The 25,988-nt window shown below is 36.1% G+C and overlaps 1 protein-coding gene across 19 annotated transcripts in view; it reads left to right on the top strand.

Moving 5' to 3' along the window:
- Nucleotides 1-25,988, top strand: part of LOC136840052 (zinc finger protein OZF-like) — a 52,067-nt gene that overhangs the window by 10,864 nt on the left and 15,215 nt on the right. For 4 of the 19 annotated variants that reach the window (XM_067106374.1, XM_067106380.1, XM_067106378.1 and 1 more), the window contains exon 2: nucleotides 11,903-16,720. The exons of 6 other annotated variants lie outside the window; for them this stretch is intronic. In XM_067106374.1, the coding sequence (XP_066962475.1) occupies nucleotides 11,955-13,178 (1,224 nt within the window). In that variant the 5' untranslated portion in view covers nucleotides 11,903-11,954 and the 3' untranslated portion in view covers nucleotides 13,179-16,720. Of the gene's footprint in view, nucleotides 1-1,133; nucleotides 2,764-5,903; nucleotides 7,978-11,902; nucleotides 16,721-21,250; nucleotides 25,188-25,988 lie in introns of those variants that run through there. 9 more of the 19 variants (XM_067106376.1, XM_067106375.1, XM_067106369.1 and 6 more) reach the window with 5 other exon arrangements.

Raw genomic sequence — 25,988 nt, 5'->3', positions numbered from 1 at the left:
GGAATTAGTCACTTAATGTTTGTGATAGGGGTGGGGGGACGTAAGGGAAAGCACTGTGCTTTATATTAAAACAAACGAGATAAGGCTTACCCGGTTGTGCAGGGAAGTTGCATGTCTTACCCAGTTGTGCAGGAAGTTGCATGTTTGGGGAAATTGTAGCAATTTATATTGATATTCCGCAGTGCTGTCACATAGATTTTTTCGTTCATTATTTAGGTGGAAAGCTGTATCTTAATTACGTTAGGATTATAGTCTGTCTGGTTTGTAGCGATGAAAGCCGGTAGACTACAGTACTAGACTTTTTAAAAAATGGCTCAAAATTATGCTAAGGTTAGAGTGATAAACATGAGATGAGAATGTTCAGCAAGGAAGTTGCAGTCTGAGAGTAGCATTTTACATTCTTTCTTTTAAAGGAAAATTTGCTTTATCAAAAATTTCCTTTAGGAATGCTTTGGTAATTTTCCACTCTTTTTGTGGTGGTGAATTATGCAGCTAATTTCATGACAGTACAAGCAGTCCCCGGTTAACGGTGGGAGTTCCGTTCCCAGCTGAGCGACGATAACCAATGTAAAAGTTAAGGCTTTTGATGTATTCTTGTAGGGTCAAATTGTAAATTATTACAATAATTTGCATTTATCCTAGATATACGAACCTGAAACCTTTTAAAAAAATCCTAGCTCTGATCAACCCTGCATTCCTTCTTGTTGCTTAAAGTCATCATTTGTCTACCACTTGATAATGAGTTATCAATTTTTAATGACCATACCAATTTTTGCTAAAGGTATATCAATGCACTAAAGGACATCAGGTTTGTATATTCAGGAAAAATGGAAATTATTATGAAAATAATTTGCAACATTAATATTAGTAGGCCAGTATTGATGAATTTTTATTGGTGCTAGGCGTTATTTTAAATTTATTATTGATCTCTATTATAATCATTAATTTGAGGTGGGAAGGTCTTTTCTGAGCTGGATGCCCAACTAGGTTATAAAAGTGTACTGTACACTGCCCATTGGTTTTCCATTTGTGTACAGTGTTCAGTATTTTTAATGATATGGATGAAAAGTAAACTGTTAGTTACAGATTTGTAAAAATCCAGTGAAGTCACATGCTTGTTTATCCTTCCTCAGGTTAAAACTCACTAGAAAGGACAGTTATAACGATGAATGACAGAGTTTTTGGAGAAGCAGAGCAACCCCAGACTCAGGAAAGCTCATTTTCCTGTTCAACATGTTTGAATGGGCATAAAGAATGTTCACTACCACCTGGCAATGGCCAAATAGAGAACAAAGCCTTTTCATGCCCCGAGTGTGGGAGGAAACCCCCACGTCAAATTAGCCTTGTTAAAAGAAAACGTCGTGGGTTAGAAAAAAATCACCTCGTGTGATGCCTGTGTGACCAAAAGATTCGGTCAAGAAAATTTAGTTGTTCATTTCAAGGTTCATAGAGGAGAGAAAGATTACGTTTGCGGTGTATGTGGGAAAAGGTTTGCTCAAAAGCATACACTGAAATTCCACAACAGAATTCACTCCGGAGAGAAAAATTATGAATGTGGATTATGTGAAAGAAAATTTGCTTATAAGAGGACTTTAACTGCACACATTAAAATTCATGACATTGAAAGCAGTGATCTTACATGTAGTGATTGTGGGGAGGTGTTTTCCCTCAGGGCCAGTCTCGCCACCCACAGGCGAGTTCATGCAAGACATGGAAGTGTTTCAGAAAAATTAAAGACATATTTGAAATCTGCGACGCACTATGCGGATGGAGGTTTCTTTTGCGATATATGCAACAAGAAATTTACTTTGAAATCATCACTTAGGAACCATGCTGGTATTCATACGGGAGAAAAGAGATTTGTTTGTGAATACTGTGGCAAGAGGTTTCGTGAAAAGACTCACCTTAACACTCACACAACAATACACACCGGTGAGAAAAAACATGCATGCGATGATTGCGGCAAACGGTTTTCAACAAAAAGTCATTTGCGTGTTCATGCTAGGTCTCACACTGGTGAGAAGAATTTTGCTTGTGGAGAGTGTGGGAAAAGATATTTTATTAAAAGCCACTTGAACGATCACATAAGGAAACACACTGGACAAAAATACACTTGTGATGTTTGTGGGCATCAATTTAATGATATAAGGTATCTAAAATTGCACCGCAAAAAGCACATGGAAGCAGAAGAGAGGAAACCAAATAAGAAAAAAGTAGATGACAGGAAAATAGTCTGTATGGCAGAAATGAAAGAGAGTGATATTTGCAAGGAAGAGTTAAATGATGAAACCTTATTGATTGCACATTGTGGGGGTCATGAAAAAACCAGTATTTCTGCATTTAGTGCTTTAAAGAGATCGAAATCAGCATTGCCTCTGAGAGATGGAAGCCCTGTCGTTCTTGATGCTCAAAATGTCACTAATGATACTCCTCATCTTACTAATGTCTGTGAAACTAATAGCAGTGCTGCTGTGAAAACAGAGAACACTGAGGCTCTGAGTAGCAGTGTTGAGGAGGTAGAAAATGAAGCTCTTAGTAGTTCTCTTGTAAAAGAAAACCTTGAAACTGTCGTTGTGAAAACAGAAAGCCCTCCTGAAATAGTGCAAGACATCATAGCTGGAAGTGCATTTACTACTGATACCTGTTTTAAAGAACAGGTAAATCATGTTGAAAAAAGTTTGTTACCTTTGCTTTCAAGCAATATAATAAAGTTGAAGGAAGAAGCTGCTGAATTTTCTCTGGAATAGTTTGCTTTGATTTCAGGTAAATGTTTAGATTTTTTGTGATATTTGTTACATTGTTATCTACCTACTGTATTTGATGTGCCTCTTTAGGCTTTTGCTAAATGCCAAGTCAAGAGAACCTGTAATGGATATCATTATTCATAAATACTTCAAAGACTCAGTCTCATAGAACTAGTATATACAGTAGTGTACTTAATCCCTTTGTACATGCACCTTCCTCATTACTTCTGTTATTCTTCGATTGATTTTGTGTCCCATCTCTTTGTTTTAAAGATTCTCTTAACCAAGCTTTGTGAATCTTTTGGCTGTATGCTGATGAAAACAGCATCATCTGCTTATTCACAAGTCTGTCAAGTTTCTGCCATTACTCCAATCTAAATCTTTTCAATCCCCAACCCTTTTTCATTACAAAATCCATGAGAAGTGCAAACAAAAAAGGTGAAATGACATTATTTTGGAGCACGTTTTTTTACAAATTTACCATGCTGCAAAATGCTAAGAACCATTGTCAATGGGTAATTGTATTACAACTGAAGTGGCAGTGTGTGGTGTTCATCAACCTGGAAGTAGACTGAGATGTCAAATATTTTCAAGAACTGGACATGTTGGGAGAAGAAATGAGAATCGTCAGTCAGAAATGTAGTGGACGGAAGTAGTGGGACGAATCATTTGCAGTGTCCCTTTGGCCCCTTGCTGCAACCCCTTTCATTCCTTTTACTGTACCTCCATTCATAATCTTTTTCTTCCATCTTGCTATCCATCCTCTCCGAAAAATTTATTCATAGTGCAACCGAGAGGTTTTCCTCCTGTTACACCTTTCAGTTTCAGCACTGAATGACCTCATAGGTCCCAGCACTTGACCTTGAGCTTAAATTCTATATTCTATTCTATTTTGGACAAATCAGGTAGGCCCAGGAAAGTATTAAGAAAGGGAACAGACCAGGACCTAGACCAGATGGAAGTTTGGGCAGTGATTGCACAAGGCAGAGGAGAATGGAGGAAACTCATATTGCGTCTTAACCCCTGAACGGGAAAGCTGACATAATAATTATGAATAACTGAACCATTAGTGTTTGTGTTTTCTCCATTTATGTACTGTATTTTGTACTTTTTGATGGCATTGTGGTCATTACGGTATCTGCCTAAGCATAGCAAGAATTGTAATGGTGATCTACTGTATATAATTCGTGTTGACGTGTGACTGACTGGAGTAATTGTTCTTGAGAAGATTACTTGTGAATAATATAATTAATAAGTTTGCATGATACTGTGATTGGTTGGAGACTTGTTATTGTATTAAGGTTCATAATTAAGCAGGTTACTCAAGTATCTTAATATATTTCAAAACAAAAAAATTAGCATTCTTCTGATGAATACCTTGTACAGTACATCATTCATTACCTCTGTTGTGCAATTATAATTTTAGGTGAAGCATTAGAGAAGTATTAGTTTAATAATACATGATTTGTTTTTCACATAATTCACTTTATTTTATGACCTTGATGTTGTATAGGAATTAGTATTAGCAGGGTTCACTGCCAGATTGCCTATCTTAGGCTAAGCCTTAAAACGTTTCATTGGACATTTGTTAGTACCAGAAACTGTAAACATATAAACAGTCATGTGCCTGTAATGTGAGAATATATTGTAAATACTTATTCCAACTTCAGCACTGCATCCAATGCAGTGCAAAGTAAAGATTGCAGTTGAATTTGATTAAATATCAGGCCAGAACAGGGTCAGTTAGCATGTATCCAACTAAACTGAACACTTCCTGAGCATCTAAGTGTTATTTGATTCATTAGGCTTGATGTCTTATTTAGACCAAGGCTGTGGTGTTGTCTGCATGTACTGTGATCGTCTTGTTGCAGACTTCTTTTGCAAAATAATTGAGAAGAAAACCATCCATATGTGTACTGTTATCTTTTCTCGAAAACTCCTTGATAAGAAAATAAACTTCTTTCCCAAGGGTTTGAGCAGGATTAAAAATTTAAGAGTACAGGACAGCATAGCTGGACTACAAACTTCTTATGTTTTCATTCTATACACCCAGTCAGTGAAGAAATGTAGCTCCTTTATTCCTTAATTGTTTTTAAAATGAAACAGAAAAACATCTAGACAGCATCACACACTTTTATATTGAGTGTGAAGTCAGTTTTATAAGTGGGTAAGCAATTTGGTATGCAATGAAGACTGGGAAATGTTTAAGCAACATTTTCTACTATTCCCACTTGGGAAACCTCCACAAGATGAGGTCACCAGTTTTCTGGTGACAGCCTTAGGCTTGTGCCATCAATAGAAAAGAAAGATCGTAAACAGCCAACCAAATGTTCCAGACTGTTCATCTTGGATTGTGTTCCTACAGAAGAATCGTTCAAGAGCTTCATATTCTGGCAAGGGAAATGTCTTTGTGAAAATAGTAGGTATCAGACCAGAATTATACTCACATGGTCACAGCAAGAAAATTGGGCTATCTTTACTTGTACCTTTTAAACATGGGAAATCTGCTACTAAAGTTGAAATACTGGTAGCTTGTGGTATTAATCACAATGTTAAATTTTACACCGGGAATGTCAATCAGGTACATTGCCACATTCTCAAGTAAGCTGGCAGGTAATAAGCTCGTCAAATAGCTATGAGCAGTCAAATGATTCGAGTCAGGCAGGATATTATGGATAACGAGGATCCATGTATTAGCAGCAGAATGGCAGAGAACACAGGTATGCCGTGCTAATTACTTTCAAGATGCAAAGATATTTTTAAGCAAAATTATATATTCATTGTATAATAACCACAGTGTGGACATCTAGCATTAGCAAATGATGTGATGAGACCAAGAAGGTGTATTGCAGAAAGTAGAAAACTCCTGGGTATGATGATGGTCAGTGGAGGGCTTGTCAGGTGTCTGTCCATCCTGTATGTAGTACAGTGTATGTTCTCTAACAAATCTGGTAATGCAGGATTCTACTGGATTGGTTTTCGCATATTAAGTAGATTTTAATTTGGGATGTCAACCTTGATCTTAGAATATACAGTTCTCCTCAGTTTGGCAATTGGTTTTTCATCTTCAGCATTGTTATTGAAATTGGTGGAATAATCAGTGTAAAATGAAAGATTCAAAAATACAATGAAATCACAAGCTTGTTTATCTTTCCTCAGGTTAAAGCTCACATGGGAGGAAGTCTTGGTTATGATTAGAAACTTTGGTTGGCCTTGACTGTCGTCACTCAGAAAGAGAGATGAATGCTAAAGAGTGTAGCGAAGAGCAGAAGCCTGAGGTAAAGGAAAAACCGCTTTCTACCTGTCGGAAATCTCGTAGACGTGGGAGGAAACCCTCACGTAGAATTAGTCCTGTTAAATCAGAATGTCATGATGGTGAAAAACCTTTTGCATGTGATACCTGTGGCAAGGCATTCAGACAGAAGGGAAATTTAGTTGTTCATTTTCGAATTCACACTGGAGAGAAGAATTATGCTTGCGGTGTTTGTGGGAGAAAGTTTGCCTATAAAAGTGCAGTGAAAATTCACAATAGGATCCACACTGGGGAGAAAAATTATACTTGTGGAATATGTGAAAGGAAATTTGCCCATAAATGGAATCTCACCGCCCATATCAGAACCCATGAACCTAAGGAAAGAAGCTACCCTTGTAGTATATGTGGGGAGGTGTTTCTCATTCGAGGCGATCGTAAGAGCCACATGCGAACTCACTATAAACTCGCAGCGGATGGAAGTTTCTTATGTAATGTGTGCAATAAAAAATTTAAAACCAGAGGAGGTCTTAGAAGCCATGTTGGAATTCATATTGGAGAAAAACAGTTTGTGTGTGAATATTGTGGTAAGAAATTTCGTCTCAAGAACCATCTCCTCACTCACACAACTCTCCACACTGGTGAAAGAAGATTCTCGTGTGAGGAGTGTGGCAAGCGCTTTTCACAGAAAAGTCACTTGCGTGTTCATGCAAGAACCCACACTGGTGAGAAAAATTTTGTTTGTGGTGAGTGTGGCAAAAGGTTCAATATAAAAAGCCACTTGAACTATCACATAAGGTTACACACTGGAGAAAAAAATTACATGTGTGAAGTATGTGGAAAGCAGTTTTATCAGAAGAGTGCTTTAACTTGGCACAACAAACATCACACGCACAAGCCCGAGGACGAAAAGAAAGTGAGAGAACAGAAGGAGAAGGCCTCTAAAGCAAAAGTTAGTGAGTGTGACATTTGTCAAGAAAAGTTTCCAAGTGCAGTGTTGCTGAATGCCCATCGTGAGCTTCATACTGAAAAGACCAACAGTTTCACATCAAAGGAGTTGAAATCTAAATTGTCAGTTGATGACCTAAATTCTGTAGTTGAGGAAATTCAAACTGTCATCAGTAACTTTGAAGGTGATTGCACCAGTGTTGTGAAGGCTGAACCTATTCTTGAAGAAGTCCAGGATTTATATTAAAGTTTATCTACTATTGATTAAAATTTAAAAAACTGTTGGTGTTGAATAAGTTAAAATTCACTTAGGTCAGGTAATTCCATAAAGTTGGAGGAAAATAATCTCTAGTTTTTGTGAACTAGCATGCATTCATCCAAGGTAAATGGCAGTTTGAGATGATGTTAATCTTGATACGTACTGGTAACCTCTACTTATTGATATTTTAATTTTGTTCAAGGTTATATGGTTCAGTTATTTGCTTGAGAAATATTAATTCCATGAGACTGGAATTTTTCAGAACTTTCAGTATGCCTTGTTTATGGATGATAAGACATATTCTGCCATGTATTTATTAAATTTTGAGGAACATGCAGTGAATTACTGTATTCCTACTTGACATATGACATAGAGACAGCAATCACTTTAGTACTCTTTTGTATGTGTATGCACGTATATATGTTAGCAATGTAAATAATTATGTTTTTCTGTGATGACTGGGATCTTTGAATTACATATTTTGCCAAATCTAGGTGTTTAGACGAAGTTGCCCAGTACAGTACTATGTTTTCCCCATAATTTTTCATATTATGGCTTCTGCCACTGAAATTAGATGGATGTTGGGCCTCCATTTCTTTTTGTCGTTCTGTTTCTTTTGTTAATGTATTAAAGGCTTTCAGTAAAATTTTACAGAAAGGGGTGCCTTGGGGCTAGGCACATAATTAAATTGTAAAGCAGATCTGTTTATGTAAGTGACCGGATTTGTTTTGTATTTATGATGTAAAATCTAGATAAATATATGCTTATCTGATTTAGTATTGTTTTTCAAAACCTTAAATATCTGCTATCAAGTATGGTTGTGATTTTTTACAAGCTTTTGTTGGGATAAAGCCAGGGAAGTTTGTCATAGTGGTGGTAGCTCAAGTGTAAGCTGTATTGAGTGCAGTCTCGGTATGTTAGGCTTTTTACTTTGAGATTAACATTGAGTTAGTATACAGTTGGTATTTTTGTGCGTAGTTTTTGTATGAACAATGGCCCTCATGTGCCCAGGTTGAACCAACACTGAAATAATGTTGATAGGTAGTCTCACACATCTTAGAATTTCCACATGAAAGAAAGCAGAGACAGATAACATCTGTTGGATCTTGGAAACCCGACGGTTATGCTATGATTAGGATGTAGGTTGAAGAGGAGTAAAGAAAGAATATCTTGAGTTCATTTGATGGCATCTGCTTTGAATCCTTTAAAATTTTCCTCTCCTGGTTGCAGTGTTGTAGTTGACTCTGGGAAGTGATTTTAATCATTTAATGGTCAGGGTTTCCATTGGTTTTGTTTTTGAGTTATTTTTTTACTACCTTATTGTGTGTGTGTGTATTATTATTATTATTATTATTATTACTATTATTATTATTATTATTATTATTATTATTATTCAGAAGGTGAATCCTATTCATATGGTACAAGCCCACAGGTGGCACTGACTTAAGTTCAAGTCTCCAAAGAATATGATGTTCATTTGAATGTAGTAACAGTAGGAAATAGTAATACAGAAAGAGGAGGTCAGGTATTAGAAAAGAACTGACAAGTTAATAAATAAACAGATAAAACTGACAGTAAATTATAAAATACAAAGAGAACTGCTTTAGGTAGTAATGCATTGCATCTTTGCTTAAGCTTTTGAAGTTTCTGTTTCACAAAATCCCCTCAGGAGACTGTCCCACAGAAATGAGAAAGGACCTCTGGAACTGAAATTTGACAGAGACACATATACTGCATATTGGTGCTGCTGTTCAGCAAATCTGGTTGCTTTTGGCAGGAAAGAGAATTGGAGATCGATTGTAGATGTGAAAGATCTCTGTTAAAATACAACTTATGAAATATTGACTCACGAAATCATCTATCGACGGAGACTGTTCCCCAGTGCAACTGTATGAGGAATAAAGGACCTCTGGAACTGAGAAATTTGACAGCGAGACACATATACTGCATATTGGTGCTGCTGTTCAGCAAATCTGGTTGCTTTTGGCAGGAAGAGAGAATTGGAGATCGATTGTGAATGTGAAAGATCTCTGTTAAAATACAACTTATGAAATATTGACTCACGAAATCATCTGTCGACGGTCTCGGCTGTAACTGCTCTCAATTTTAGATCATCCTCACAGTTATCCATTTGTTCAGTGACAACATTGTCTCTCATCCTTGGACAACTCATACTTCGAAGAGAGATAAGGAGACGCATGAACCTTAAGTAAAACAGTAGTAAAGGATAGCTGGTCCGTGACTTATGCAGGGTGGGGTTGGGTGGGAGGAATGGGGGTTCCAAGATTGCACATAAAAGTCAAAACTGCATAGATTCCAGTAACTTATTTCAAATGGTATAATACAGTATCTTGTACACGGGGCACACTTCAAAACCTCTCTAGATAACTTATACCTGTAATGCCTAAAATAATGTAAAGTAAATGCAACTGTTGTTGAATATTGTTTAAAACCTACATACACAGTGCCCATTGGGAGGAACAACTTAAAAATAATAGGTGGCTTCTGTTTAAAGACCAGAAAGAAAAACCATAAACAGAATTATTGCGTATGTACTACAGAATGTAAGGAATAGAGAAGAATATCTCTCTCTCTCTCTGGTATGTTTTGCTTTTCGTATTTTGACCACGTTTTAGCTGACTGGTATCAGAGAAGAATTATTTATGAAGTTCAGTGCCGGAACACCTATACTGTAGTATGCTAGACCTGAAAACTGTATCTGATGTTAAACCTCGTAAACTTCTGAACTGGGTCAGCTAACAAGTAGTATCCAGTAAAATGTGAGACCTCAGTAGCATTTTCTAATTATCAAATGAATATCCTACCCTTGGCTAGTAGTAGTATTGCCCACCACATCATTACCATCATCATAAAAAGATTTATGTCAACTTCTTTAATGGAGTCAGATGTGATATGGGTTCTCTCCATTCTTCTCTGCTATGTCCTGTTTCTGTCTGAACTCCCATGAGGTTTAGGTCTTCATCTATGTCCTTTCTCCAGGATTTTGTGGCCTCCCTACAGGGTTTCCTCTTGCTGCTTCCATAGCTACTGCTTTCCTGACCTATTTGTGAATTGTTTTAGCTCTGATTACAGGTTTATTTTGTCTACTGAAAGATTCTTTCATCTATTAAAAGAGTGTCATCTATTCTGTTCCTCATCCCTTCTGAACACATTTCCAAATTGTTTCCCATATATTAAAGCATGTTTCCCATAATCATCTTGGTAAAAACAAAAAATAACAAATGAAACTTCTATAGACACAGGCAAAAGTGAAAATTGCGTGCACAATTGAACTGGTATACTTATACTTAGGCTATACACCCAGTCAGAGTAAACTGTAGCACTATTTTATTCCTTCATTATTTAAAAGTTAACATATACAGTACATAACATGTATCACTCCTTTTCATCCTTTTTCATTGTCAGGCCAGTATTTTAAGTGGTAATGCACATTTTTATGCATTATTCATAATCCTACTTGGAAAGTTTTTAGCTACAGTTTCTACTATTCTTGCTCTAGTATACTTAAGGAGAAGGCCACCTATTGTCTAATGTTAGTCCTAGAAAAGTAAGCTAATGTATGCACAGAATTCAGGGTCAAGCACTTCCAACACTCTCAGACTATTCATCAATAATGATGTTCCCCTCAGAAGAATCGGCAAGACATGAGCAATGTATTTTAAAGGTCATTTTGCAAGAATTTTTGGGTCATCTGTACTTGTGCTTTTTAGGTATAAGTTTTACTCTAGATAGTTATAAGTGTTGCAGGAGGTAACAGTCAAATTTGGTTGGATTTTGCTTGATGGATGCCAGTCACGAACAAGGGCGAATTCTCAAATGAGCCAGTAGGTAGTCAAAGACAATTATCATTTTTTAGCACTAGCAAGGGCTGATAACATACAGAAACATACAGAAATATTTGGTAAAAAATTATGGTAATAACCACTCCAGTAACCTTGGAGGCCCATTATATCTATGGTAGATTGACACATGGGTGCAGATACAGTAAGAATTTTGAGTGTCCTACACATCACTAGGTAAAAAGTAGACAAATACCCACTTCACTGGCTAAGGTGATAATATTTAATTTTTAGTAACCCTCATCCTAAAAGCAGTGCGAAATGGACCCTTGTCTTTACTGCTCACCCTGACTGTTAGCAGTCACTTCCAGATCCTGTTATTCACACACTGCTAAACTGCCCCATTCCTGCCTGTTTTAGCCAGGTTATAGTTTGAAGTTTACTACTATAAACAGTTCCATATTTCTTTCCCTGACAATTTTAGGTTCCACTGCATTTATTGTCAGTGTTTTTGACGCTGACAGACCTTGAGCTAGGTTTCAGTCTGTAAGTCCATCTAGGTCGTTGAATACATTACATTTTCTCTCGTTTTGGTATCTGTTGTGTCATGTTCAGTTGTTGATAAAATTGTTGGTATAATGTAGATTAATGTAAAAGAAGTGCCATCTTTTTTCCGATAATGTTTGGTTCCACAGCATTGATTTTCAAAGATTTTGAAGCTGACAAACCTTGAGCTTTGGTTTAATCTGGAGATGCATCTAGGTCTCCAAATACATTTTACATTATCTTGTTTGGCATTTGCTGTGTCAAATTCTATTGTTAGTGAAATTGGTGGTGTAATATTGAAGATGAAAGTTTGCAAAAGTACACTGAAATCACAAGCTTGTTTGTCCTTCCTCAGGTTTTGATTAGGAAAGTTGGTTGGCTATGACTGTTGTGACTTAGCCAGTGAGATGAATGGTAAAGCGTACGGAGAAGAAGAGGAGCCCCAAGCAAAGAGACAATCGTTTCCTGCCTGTCAAAAATCTTGCAGGGATGGGAGGAAACCCTCAAGTAAAATTAGTCCTGTTAAACCAGAATATCGTGTTAAAGAAAAACCTTACATGTGTGATACCTGTGGCAAGACATTCACACAGAAAATAAATTTAGTCGTTCATTTTCGAATTCATACTGGGGAGAAAAATTATGTTTGTGATATTTGTGGGAACAAATTTCGTACCACAGGTGCACTGAACAGTCATAATAAAGTCCACACTGGAGAGAAAAATCATACTTGTGGAATATGTGGAAAGAAATTTGCTCATAAAAGCAATCTCAATGTCCATATCAAAAACCATGAACCAAAGGAGAGAAAATATCCTTGTAGAGTATGTGGGGAAGTGTTTCTCAGTGTAATTGATAGTAGGAACCACTCGCGAACCCACCCCAAAGCCCGAACTAGTAAAACAGACAGAAAATTTGTTTGTAATATATGCAGTAAAAAATTTAAAGACAGAGTAGGTCTTAGAAACCATGTTGAAGTTCATATTGGAGAAAAAAGATTTGTGTGTGAATATTGCGGTAAAAAATTCCGTCAGAGGGGCCATCTCCTTATCCACACAACTCTTCACACTGGCGAAAGAAGATTTTCATGTGAGGAGTGTGGCAAGCGCTTTTCACAGAAAAGCCACTTGCGTGTTCACGCAAGAACTCATACAGGCGAGAGAAATTTTGTTTGTGGGGAGTGTGGCAGAGGGTTCAATATAAAAAGTCATTTGAACTATCACATACGGTTACACACTGGAGAAAAGAATTTTGTTTGTGAAGTATGTGGAAAGCGGTTTTATCAGAAGAGTGCCTTGACATGGCACAATAAACATCACACTCACAAGCCTGAGGATGAAAAGAAAGTGAGAGAGCTGAAGGAGAAGGCCTCTAAAGCAAAAGATAATGAGTGTGACATTTGTCAAGAAAAGTTCCCAAGTGGGGCCTTAATGAATATCCATCGTGAGATTCATGATGAAAAGACCAACAGTTGCACATCCATCACATCAAAGAAGTTGAATTCAGAAATGACAGTTGAAGATCCAAATTGTGTAGCTGAGGAAATTCAAACAGTCATCAGTAACATTGAAGGTGATTGCACCAGTGTTGTGAAGACTGAAGATAATATTGAAGAAGTCCAAGATATATATTAAAACTTGATATGTACAACTTTTAAAAAACTGTATATATTGAAACTTGATAAATACATGTTTTAAAAAACTGTTAGTTGGTGCTGAACACAAGTTAATATTCAGTATTGTCCAGTAATTCTAAAGTTGGGGGAAAATAATCTGTAATTTTTGTGAACTACAATACGTTCATTGAAAGTACATTGTGACATATTTTTGAGATGTTGTTGATATGTATTGTAACCTGTAATTTTTAATATTTTAATTTTGTTTATGATTAAATATTACAGTACTTTGATTGGGAAATATTAATTCCACAGAGAGTGTAATTTTTTAGAACTTTCAACGTGCCTTTTTTATGGCTGACAAGACATAGGTAGCCATGTATGTATTGAATGAGAAACATGCCCAGTACAGTAGTAGATTATGCTTAGTTGAAATATGACACAGAAACAGAAATCACTTACGTACTTTTTTGTATACAGTACTGCATATTGTAGGAATGTAAATAGAGTATTTGCTTTTCAGTAATGATTGGCAACTTTTTTTTATTTTTGCCAAATCCAGGCTTTCAGACAAAGAAGTTGTACAGTGCTGTGATTCCCTCTCCCCTATTTTTGGTTACAGCCTTAGTAAAAAAAAAAATTTGATGGAAGTTATGCTTCAAATTGTCTTGGTTTTTCTATTTGTTTTTTTTGTGTATTAAAAGCTTACAGTAAAATTTCAGGGGCAGGGGAGTCTTACGCCAGGGAACAGTTCATTAGATTGTAATGCACATCTGTACTAACGTCTGTGTGCAGATCCTTTTTTTTTTATTATGTAATCCAGATAAATACATGTTGGTTAGATGTAGCACTGTTTTTCAAAACCTTTATTATATGCTACCGGGTAATAATATGTTTACAAGATTTTGTTAGGGTATAGTCTGGGGACAATTAATGTGACATTGGCTGAAGTATAAGCACTCTTGAGGGCCATCTAGGCATGTTAATCTTTTCATTTTGAGGGATAATGTTGAGTCACTATGCAGTTGGCATTTTTGTGTATAATTTTTGCATGATTAATTGCTTGTACCTGGGTTGAGTAAGTTTTGTAGTAATGTTACTTGAAAGGTAGTCTCAGCCATGTTACAGTGTCCACATGGTATAATAAAGATAAGTACTGTATGCCAAAAGTGCAAACTTTTTCTCTTTCAATGTTAGGTTCAACTGCATTGATTTTCAAAGATTTTGAAGTTGAAAGATCTTGAGCTTGGGTTTAATCTTGAAGTCCACCTACGCCTGAAAATACAGTTTACATTTCCTTGTTTTGTATCTGCTATGTCATGTTCTATTGTTAGTAAAACTGGTTGTGTAATGTTAAAGATGAAAGTTTGCAAAAGTACATAGAAATCACAAGCTTGTTTATCCTTCCTCAGGTTAAAGCTCACATGGAAAGAAGTCTTGGTTGGGATTAGGAAAATTGGTTGGCTGTGACTGTTGTGACTCAGAAAGTGAGATGAATGCTAAAGCGTATGGAGAAGAAGACGAGCCTCTGGCAGAGGGAAAATCATTCTCTACCTGGCAAAACTCTTGCAAGGATGGGAGGAAACCCTCGAGTAAAATTAGTCCTGTTGAACCAAAATATCAAGTTAATGAAAAAGCTTACACATGTAATACTTGTGGCAAGGAATTTCAGCGCAAGGATAACTTAATTGTTCATTTTCGTGTTCATACTGGGGAGAAAAATTATGTTTGCGGTGCTTGTGGGAAAAAGTTTGCTTATAAAAGTGCACTGAAAGATCATCATAGAATCCACACTGGAGAAAAAAATTTTGTTTGTGGAATATGTGAAAAGAAATTTGCTTATAAATGCAATCTCATTTCCCATATCAAAACCCATGAAGCTAAATTTCCATGTGAAATATGTGGGAAAGAGTATCGATATAAAACTACTCTTGGGCGCCACGTGAAAAATCATGACAAAATTGAAACTATTAAGATCAGTGAAAATTTAATATGTAATAAATGTAACAAAAAGTTTGCCAAGAAAGATTACCTTAGGAGACATGCCAGCATTCATGCTGTAGAAAAACGATTTGTCTGTGAATATTGTGGTAAGAAATTTTGCAATAGAAGTAATCTCTCTGTTCATACAACTCTTCATACAGGCGAAAGAAAATTTTCGTGTGAGGAGTGTGGCAAACGCTTTTCACAGAAAAGCCACTTGCGTGTTCACACGAGAACCCACACGGGCGAGAAAAATTATATTTGTGGGGAGTGTGGCAAAGGGTTCAATATAAAAAGTCACTTGAACTATCACATACGGTTACACACTGGAGAAAAGAATTATGCTTGTGAAGTATGTGGAAAGCGATTTTATCAGAAGAGTGGCTTGACGTGGCATAATAAACATCACACGCATAAGCCTGAGGATGAAAAGAAAGTGAGAGAGCAGAAGGAAAAGGCCTCTAAAGCTAAAGATAATGAGAGTGACATTTGTCAAGAAAAGTTCCCAAGTGGGGCCTTACTGAATACCCATCGTGAGAGTCACGATGAAAAGACCAACAGTTTCACAGCCATCACATCAAAGGAGTTGAATTCAGAAATGTTAGCTGAATACTCAAATTTTGTAGCTGAGGAAATTCAGACTGTCATCAATAACATTGGAGGTGATTGTACGAGTGTTTTGAAGACTGAAGATGATGTTGAAGATGTCTAGGATATATATTAAAACTTACCTATCAGTGATACAAGTTTTGAAATACTATTAGTTGGTATTGGAAACAAGTTAATATTCGGTGAGGTCAAGTAATTCCATAAAGTTGGAGGAAAATGATCTGTAATTTTTGTGAACTAGCATGCATTCATTCAAGGTAAAAAAGAGGTTTTGATGTAGGGAAAACCTATTTTTGGTAGTCGCTGTTGAGTCCGCAAGGAGTTACCATGGAAGGTAACTCCTTGAGGACGAAACAGCGACTACGCTATAAAAAATGTGACATTTTTGAGATGTTATTGATATATTCTGTAACCTGTATTTTTGAATATTTTAATTTTATTTATGGCTGTATAGTACAGTACTTCGATTGAGAAATATTAATTCCATGAAGAAATTGTTATTTTTCAGAACTTTCAATATGCCTTTTTTTCATGGCTGACAGAACATAGGTAGCCATGTATGTATAGTATTAATTTTTGAGAAATATGTCCAGTACTAGTTGATTATGCTTAGTTGACGTATGACATCGAAAGAGAAATCACTCACGTACTTTTTTTATGTATAATAGAAATGTAAATAGTTTTGTTTTTCATTGATAATTGGGCACTTGAATTTCATTTTTGCCAAATGCAGGCTTTTAGAGAAAGTTGTACAGTGCTATGATTCCTTCTCCTCTATATTTTGTTGAGGCCTTAGCCATTTAAATTGAATGGCAGCTGTGCTTCCACTTGTTTCGGTTTTTCTGTTTATTTATGCCATAAAAGCTTTCAGTAAAATTTCAGGGAAAGGGTTGTCTTGAAATGCAGATCTGTAAATGTATTCTTTCTTTTATGATGTAATCCAGATAAATATATGTTTATTTGACGCAGCATTGTTTTTCAAAACCTTAAATATATTCTACCTGGTAATGATAACTTACAAGATTTTGTTGCAGTAAAGTCTGGGAGCAGTTGATGTGACAGTGGCAATAGCTGAAGTGAAAGTACTCATGAGTGCCATCTACGTGCTTAAATCTTTTTATTTTGAGGAATAACATTGAAAAGGCATGCAGCTGGTACTTTTATTTATAATTTTTGCATGAATAATACTCGGCTTGTACCTGGGTTGAGCAGGCATTGTAGTAATGTTACTTGATAGGTAGTCTGAAACATCTTACATTTATTTAATCCTATTAAGGTAATGTTGATATTAGGCACAGATGGATCCAGTAGCTTACTGTAAATCTACTACATTATAGGTACAGGATATGTAAGGGGCTTGGGGTGCCTGATAATGGCAGATGTCTGGTAAGAGCTTTCAGGACTAGTGGAGGATACTCAGTCTGACACTGAACCCTCATCTTAAGTGCAGTGTGAAGTAGACTCTTGTCTATATTGCTCACCATAACTTTCTCCATCTATTTCTATTCCTAGCAGTCCTACCTAACCCATATCCCTCCTCACCACATCCATCCATCTGTTAGTATTCAATTCCAGACTGTCATTCACTCACTGCTAAACTGCCCCTATTCCTGCCTTTTTAACCAGGTTGCAGTATATGAAGTTTATTACTGTAAATAGTTCCATCTTTTTTGCTGACTGTTAGGTTCCACTGCATTGATTTTCAAAGGTCTCAAAGGTGACCAACCTTGAGCTAGGGTTGAAATCCATAAGTCCACCGAGGTTTACATATTCCCTTGTTTGGTATCATGTTCAGTTGTTGATAAAATTGTTGGTATAATAAAGATAAGAGCAAAAAAAAAGTGCAAAAGCAGCCTTACTCAGCACGTTAAAATTGTGCACACAAGCCTGAGGACATAAAGACAGAGGAGAATTATACTGAGGAGACCTAGGGGAGACCTGTGACATTTGTCGAGAAAGCTTCCCAGGGCCATGAAAAGACCAACAGTTTCACATGTGCCACATCAAAGAGGCTGAATTCAGAAATGACAGTAGAAGATCTTAATCCTCTAGTTCAAGAAATTCAAACTGTCATTATTAGCTTTGAAGCTGATTGTTTCATCGTTGAGAAAACTAAAAATGTTTCTGAAGTCCAGAATTACCCTCCTGATATGAAGTGAGTTTCAGAGAACATTAACCCTTTCAGATGCTAGGACTTGCTTTGCAAGTCGTGTTTGTCCCAGGGCCAGAGCTATGATTGGCAATATTTTTCTTTGTCATCTGTGAATTTAGTATTCAAGCTGTGATACTAATTCGGGGGTTGTCTTAGATCAGAATTTTGGTATTTTACTGTGATAAGCTTAAAGAAAGCAAAAGTCCAGAATTATGAACTGAAATAAACGAAAATGGCAAGTCAAAGGTCATAAGTGGTTCTAGGGTTGGATTTTGTATGACCCATCACTGAGTTGTAAGTGATTCAAAAATTTAGGAGAGTGAACGAAAGTACTTTTAGGTGTGTTAATGTAATTCCACAAATTTGAAGGCAAATTTCTTAAATGCTGTCTGACCTTGCATTTATTCTTCCCAGGCAAATTTACATATAAGTTGAAGTTAGAATAGTACTGCAGTTGATAAGTGACCTGTAGTTTGTCATGAAGTTTTGTCATCACTGAATATTTTATTTTACTCTTTAGCAAATCAAGGTGTTTGGGTAAAAAGATTTCACAGCACTGTGATTTTCACACTTCAAGCTTTTACCTTCCCAACAAAGTTGAATAGAAGTTATATTTTCACTTATGTTATTTTTTTTTAGTTTATAAGATCTCAAAAAGTTAGTAACAGGCTTCAGTAAAATTTTGGGAAAATACATGACGTGAGTCAAGGACCAGTTGAGCAGATTTTGTGCTGGATTCAGATTTATGTGCTGATCCAGATTTTTTATGATGCACTGAAGATAAGTATTTTAAAATGTATTAGTGTTGAAAATCTTTCTATTTATGTTCCAGCAGTTTATTTTGTGGAGCCACTTAACAGTTTGTATTTATTTCAGTACAGTATATAATTTTTGCATGTACGATGGTCAGCACGTACTCAGGCAGTTCAGGCCTTTCAATAATAGCACTTTGATAGGTAGTCTCTCCTTTCTTAGTGCCCACATAAAGGAAAGAAGTTGGGACAGCAAACAGTGCCTTTTGGGAGGAGTGATGCTGATGTAAAGCAGTAGCTTTTATCTGTGGAATACAGAGTTCAGTGTCAAACCATAGTCATATACAGTAATGCATAATATTTACATGGCTTTGAAGGAAAGGTGATTTAATTAGATAACTTTCTGACTGGTAGGGCAGTAAAAAGTGTTGTACCTAAGTAATTTATTAATGTGGAAGTAATAAATCATTTGAGCTTCTGAGGAAGTATGGTTATTAGAAAGCCTAAAGCATTCCTTCATAGTAACCTTGAGAAGTAGTGTGATACATACAGTACTGTGCAGTGTCTGTGGTTTGTGCAAAAGTAAGGTACTGGGTTATGGGTGAAAGGGCTGTAGTTGACAATGGTAGCTGCAGTTTTAATCTGTCTGGTTATAAGGCTGTAGAGTTTACATAAATAATGTGACATTTTGAATAAGAAGGCAGCTGGGGAGGCAGCGATTGTTCTAATTACTGTGTATATATTGAGCTATTCCTCTCATCCCCTCAATAAATAAACAACTAACAGTATTATATTACTGGGTAGCAGGACAAATGTATAATTTGTATGAGAATGGTCTACTTTTGGAAGTGTTCCCCAAAAAACAAAGTACTTCAGAGGACATGTGATAGCTATGGGATTAACCAAAACAAACAAAGCATCTTTGCATCACTCTTCACTTGCAGAGATGGCTCCCATCCTCTAAAATGCTTAGTAGTGCCAGCTGACTACTGGCCATATAATAAATGCATTCATAAGATTCACTGTGATCAGGTCGGGGCTGTTATCCAAATGGATGACTACTCTTCTCCCCCCCCTCCCATTGTCCTTTGGTAGCAGTGGGCCAGGTGTTTTGGATTCATTCCATCTCCCCATTCTGCTTTTGCATTATACATGATGGGTAAGTCCTGCTCTATCCTGTCATTTCTAAGATGCCACATGGCAATATGTGGTTCATGGCTTTAGCTGTCCCCTGATGGGTTTGAAGTGGAAGACATTTATGGTACTCAGAGTACTGTATTCAAAATACAGAACTTTCCTGATAGTCTCAGGTTGCCTATTCTTTGTTCTTGATTAGCAATGATCCTTCCCACTAAATTGAGGTTGGAGTTAAGTTATAATATATTAAATGGTTATGTAAGAAAGCATAAATAACATTTTGAAAGCAATATAAATTTTCTTTTGCAAACCAATTACATTTAATATGATTTCTTGCCTCCCAACCCAAAATTTTTTCTTGCAGCTTACGGATCAGGTGATACAAAGTGTTTGGGATGATTTAAAAGTATGATAATGGCTAAATCATGAAGTACTGTACTAATGGGTTTGAATTGAAAAAAATATTGTACTGTGTATGAAAGATCATATTTTTCACATTTTATCTGTACAAGGCTAAAGTTACTAATAAAAATAGATCTGACTTTGAAATTAGTGAATATTTGGCTTCTTAGTAAGCTAATGTGGTTTTACTAAATGGTTATATGCATGGTATTTGAGAAAAAGTAGACGACATTGTACCAGTGGCAGATTGCTATTCAAGTTACCAGTCCTGCTGTGTAGCTTTACTCTGTTATATCTGGTTAGTAGTACAGTAATTAACTGCAGGTGGAATTCATTTAATACTGTATGTTATTACACTGGAGGCTATAATTTTGTTTTCTGGTGAATTATGAGGGATTTGTAATGATTATTGCAGTGCTTTAACTCTAAGCAGTAGAAATAACTGAAATGGTTTTTGGGAAACTGCACAGATGCACTAGATATGAGGAACAGCCATTTGATATCTTACTTCTTGTAAATTTTGATGTTGTAACATTTCTTATGTTATTTTGAAAAGATGGATTGTAAAATGAAAATACATTATAAATTTAAAATAATAATTTCCGTATCACTCTTAATTAAAGCTTTGTGTTTAATGCATTGATTTATTGTTTGACACATATGTTGAAGCACTGTGCTGAGAATTGTTGAGTTGATGTATTAGAGAATTAAGAGCTGTCATGGTTGTTCCTTGCCCTTAAGTTTGTGTTTTTTTTTTTTTTTTTTTTGAGATTTACTCTATAATAATCAGCTTCTATCGAGTCTCATTTCCATCAGATCATTGGTGGCTAGAATTTTTCATGATCAAGCAGTGCTTCATTTTGCTATGTTTTCCACAATTTTTTGTCAATATTAGAAAGATTTGGATGGCATGATCACTACAGTATTGTATTAAGTTATGAAATAAAGATACTAGAAAATACAAGAGACTTGTATGTGATCTATGATTTGTAATGAGAAAAGTAGTGTACTGTAGCTGATATCTTACAAAAGTGACATTTGTTTGTCCTCCCCCAGGTAAAAAGCCCTAATAGAGAGGACCTTATACTTGATGGGATACGGTCACCCCAAGAAAAAATAGGGTCAAGGATATGGATGGTAAAGAGCAACTCCGATCACCCGAGAGTGTCTATTCTTGTGCCACCTGTCAAGCAACATCTGAGGAAGTTTCAGGAGCACTTCTGTCGAAAGGCATTTCCTCATGCAAAGAATGTGGAAGGAACCTGCCGAGTAGTGTTACTGGCATTCAGATGAAATCAGTAGATGATGACTGTGTTTGTAAAATATGCAATAAGACATTCACCAAGAAATATAATCTAGATGTGCATTATAGGATTCATACAGGAGAGAAAAACTACCCTTGTAGTGTATGTGGGAAGAAGTTTCGTTACAAGAGCTCAGTAACATCTCATTATAAAATTCACACAGGAGAGAAAAATCATGAGTGTGCCTTTTGCAAGAAACGATTCACATACAAAAGTGACCTTACTGGGCATGTTAAAATCCATGATAAAAACAGAAAGCAGGATGTTATTTGTGAAAAATGTGGAAAAGGGTTTTACGACAATGCAGGTCGGAGAAACCACATTCTTCGTAATACTTGCAGGCCGGGACAGCACCTCAACACATCTGAAAATACTAGCTTAAATAAAAGGATATATCTGGGAGAAAAATACAAGAAATATATAATGCCTGCACCCTCTGGAGAGAGAGGAGTTATCTGTCAACTATGTGGCAAAAAATACACTGCAGACCCAGCTCTGAGAAATCATATTAGATTCCACCTAAGAGAAAATGTCTTTGCATGTAAATATTGTGGCAAGGAATTTTCTGAAAAAAGTCGCCTCCTTGTTCACACATACAGCCATACTGGCGAGAGAAAATTTGCTTGTGGTGAGTGTGGGAAAAGGTTTTCTTGTAAGAGTGAGCTTGTTTGTCATACTAGAAGTCATACTGGCGAGAAAAGATTTTATTGTGGAGAATGTGGTAAAGGCTTTGGCATTAAGGGTGAGCTTAGGAGGCACATGATACAACATACGGGAGAAGAGAGGTACAAGTTTTTATGTGAAATTTGTGGGAAAACATATCTTGATAAATACAGGTTTTATAAGCACAAGAAAGATATCCACAAGATTCTAGTGGAAAAGCGTGAAAGATTAAAGAGAATCTATGAAATGGATTTGTGCAAAACTGAAGTTGAGGATTGTGGTTTTGGTCATGGAAAGTCTTCAAAAGACAACTCATCCACTGAGCCACACAAAGATTATGAAACTCAGGCCATTGTTGAAACAAGTGGCAGTACCGTAAAAGCTGAAGAGGCGTCATTCAACGATCAAATATCAGAGGGTTGCTCAATGAAAAGTGTTGTTGGCGACGAGGTGGTTCATGATAATCTGCTGGGCACTAGTAAGTACTCCATAAAGAATGAAGATATGGAGACAGAACCAGAGGATATGAAAAATGAAGTATATATTGTGAAGACAGAAGAGGAAGGATACGTATAGTTGTGTATTGAGACATTTTTTATAAAGAAGTTTAAGCCACTGTAATAAAAAGTTTTCTGTTAAAGGTTTTATCCTGTTTTGACTGTACAAAATCTCTTGTTAGTTGCTGGTTAACTACACATGAGTTGTGTTTATTACATTTATAGAAAATATGTATAATAGTCTTATTAGAACTTATTATTTTGGCACTGCATTTTAAAAGTCAGTCTGATCCAAGAAATAACAAAATTGGCAAGTGCTTATGATTCCATGTGGGTGAGGGTTGCTCTTAGAGATGGACAGGTGCTTACATTCTTTCTTCCCCCTCAGTGATTTATGCATCTCTTGATTAATAGGATTTACTAATTTCCTTCTTTCCATACTTATTTTATGTGTTGTATATTGTCGTCCTTGTATAACTGGTCTGGGAATTCGTTGCACAGAATTTGGTGTCAGCATGTATCTTGTGAGTTGGTGATAGCATCTTGTTTCACTGACTTTTGTTGTTTTGTTTTGCACTTTTCATTGCAAAGGCGTATGGTACAGGCATCCCTTTTGTTTTTCATTACAAAGGCCTATGGTACAAGCATCCCTTTTGTTTTTCATTACAAAGGTCTATGGTACAAGCATCTCTGTTTTCATATTTCATTACAAAGGCCTATGGTACAAGCAGCCCTTTTGCTTTTGATTTTTATTCAAAGGCCTACGGTACAAGCAGTCCAGTGTTCTTATTCATGAATGCTGTACAGTAGACCTCATACCAGAGAGTAAAGTGTAAAGTACTTGGAAGAAGGGAAGGGAGTTGGGATTATAGTACATACTGTACCTCTAAATGAGGCATGTTCCTCACCCTGATGGGACTGTAACTTTAATTTGTGTAAATTCTTAGTTTGTTTCTAGAAGTACAGGCAGTCCCAGTTTATGGCATGAGTTACTTCCGTGGAGGCGCGTTGTAATCCAAAAATCACCGTAATCTGAAGCATCATAATTATAATGGGAATAAATAGCACTTACAGCGTCGTTAAAGGCGCCATAAGCACTGTAAGTCCAGGTAACGGCATCGTAAATCCACTTACGGCACCAAAAATCCGGGCTAACGTTGCTGTGAGGCAAGCGCCGTAAGTCTGGAACGACGTAACCCAAGCCTGATGTAACCTGGGGACTGTTTGTATTAGCTGTCACATTTGTAACTTGTTGAATTATTTTCTACAAAATTTTTGTATAAATTGTTTAATTTCTCTCTCTCTCACATACTGTATATCAGGTCGTGTAGGTAGTGTAAGGAGAGGATTGTGTAATGTTGTACATTAGGATTGTGAGTTAATTTAGTTATGTCTTTGTGTAAATGTCTGAGGTTATTTTGAAATCATCTGAAAATATCTGTTGCCATATACTTTTCCAGATCTTAAATCACCTGCCATATGTAAAGTGCATACAGTACATATATATAAGTAAATTACACACCCAGTTAAACACTCATAAAGAGGACCCAATTAACAACTCACTGTTGATTCTTAAATACTGTACAGGCAAAATACTGATTGTGAACAAAGTAAAATTGAGTTACAGGAAATATGTTTATTACTACAGTATGCTCTTAACTGGTGATTATGGCTACTGTGGTAGTTATAAGACTTTTGCATCCAGTGCTTTTGATCCTTGCTCATTCTTAAAGGTTTATTTTTCCTATAAATGTTCACTGATTTCTTGTCTGTGTTGACCAAATGGTGTACTGGATTTATTTTTTCATGTGTAGTTAGTGGTATGCCAAAAACTGCCTATTGTAGTGCTCAGAATTATTCTGATACAGTAATAATAAATGTCAAGCTATAAGGTAAGAGGGGCTGTTACCCTAGACATGTCATCTTTGTAATGTTATGATGCTGGATCATGTACCTGATAACTTGCCAGACTACTTTTGCTATTTTGCTATAAGTAAAGTAAACCCCCCGTATTCGCGGTCTCACGATTTGCGAACTCACCTATTCGCGGATTTCTCTATGGAACACACATACACATTATTCGCTGAAAATTCGCCCGTTTGCGGTATTTTTCACTGAGAAATATTCACTAATTACTGTATTTTCATATCATTTTCATGACGAAATGCACTTTTTGTGATAAGACTATTAAAATACTTGGGTATAAGCATTTTTAGAGGGTTGTTTTTGTGTTTGAACTATCAAAATAGGCAGTTCTAAGTGTTTTTAGATGGGTTTTAAATATTCGTGGATTTTAGCTGTTCGGTGGGGGGGGGGGGGTTGTGGTACGCATCACCCACGAGTATGAGGGGTATACTGTAGTTTTGTTTTATTTTCAAGAGATTTCTTCTTTATAAACTGCTAAAATATAATCAGTATAGTAAACTGAAGTTTAACTTGATGTATTCAGCTGATGATATTTATCTTTTTCCACAAAGATGACCTTTTCATGTACAAAAAATATCTGGTAAATAAATGTGGTAATAAAAATATTTTTGTTTAACCTGTAAAAAAATATGATTGTCTCTGTAACTGAAATAATTACAGTATATCATGTTGCATATATGGATTACAAACTTACTTTCACTTATGTTTAAATTCCTTGTTATAGGTTCACAGAGAGTGATTTAGTTCTAGTATTATTTCATGATATGATTACCATACTTGGCAATTTTCCATTACTTTGGAGGAAGCAGGTGTAATGAACATAGTACAAACGTATTTTTTTAACAAACCATTACAGGTATCTTTATGTTGTGTGTTTTCATGCCAGTGTAACAACGTTCAAAATGAACTGAACAATGTACATCACTAATGCCAGATACTATTACATAATGAGGAATGCATGAATTATGCTAACCACCATTGCAGCTCAAAATACACTGATTGCATGAATTTACTCAAATGTACTGGCAAATGATAAAATGTAATAAAGTGTAATTCTCCAATTGCAAAGACAAGTTTGAGCTTAATTCATTCAGAAACCATGATGTAGCTCTGGTGGTGGTGGAATGCCTTTCCCTACCCAAAGAGGGATATTCCATTAAACAAGAAACATCACTCACATCTTTAAAGGAAATTTGCTAACAAGTTCTTCCACATGTTTGAGTTGATATTTCCCATTCTGGCTTGGCTCAGTTTCAAGGAAAAATCCATTAAATCAAAAAGAAAAAAAAGATTCCTTACATCAGATGTCCCTTAAATCTGATTGTTTTCAAACAGTGGTTTACAGTACATAAGTTAGATATATGCAATCTTGCTGAATTTGCCTGGTATTTGTTTTTGAATGGT

The sequence above is a fragment of the Macrobrachium rosenbergii genome, chromosome 7 (genome assembly GCF_040412425.1).
Source record: "Macrobrachium rosenbergii isolate ZJJX-2024 chromosome 7, ASM4041242v1, whole genome shotgun sequence".
In the NCBI taxonomy this organism is placed as follows: domain Eukaryota; kingdom Metazoa; phylum Arthropoda; class Malacostraca; order Decapoda; family Palaemonidae; genus Macrobrachium; species Macrobrachium rosenbergii.
This window is presented reverse-complemented; position numbering and strand designations above follow the sequence as displayed.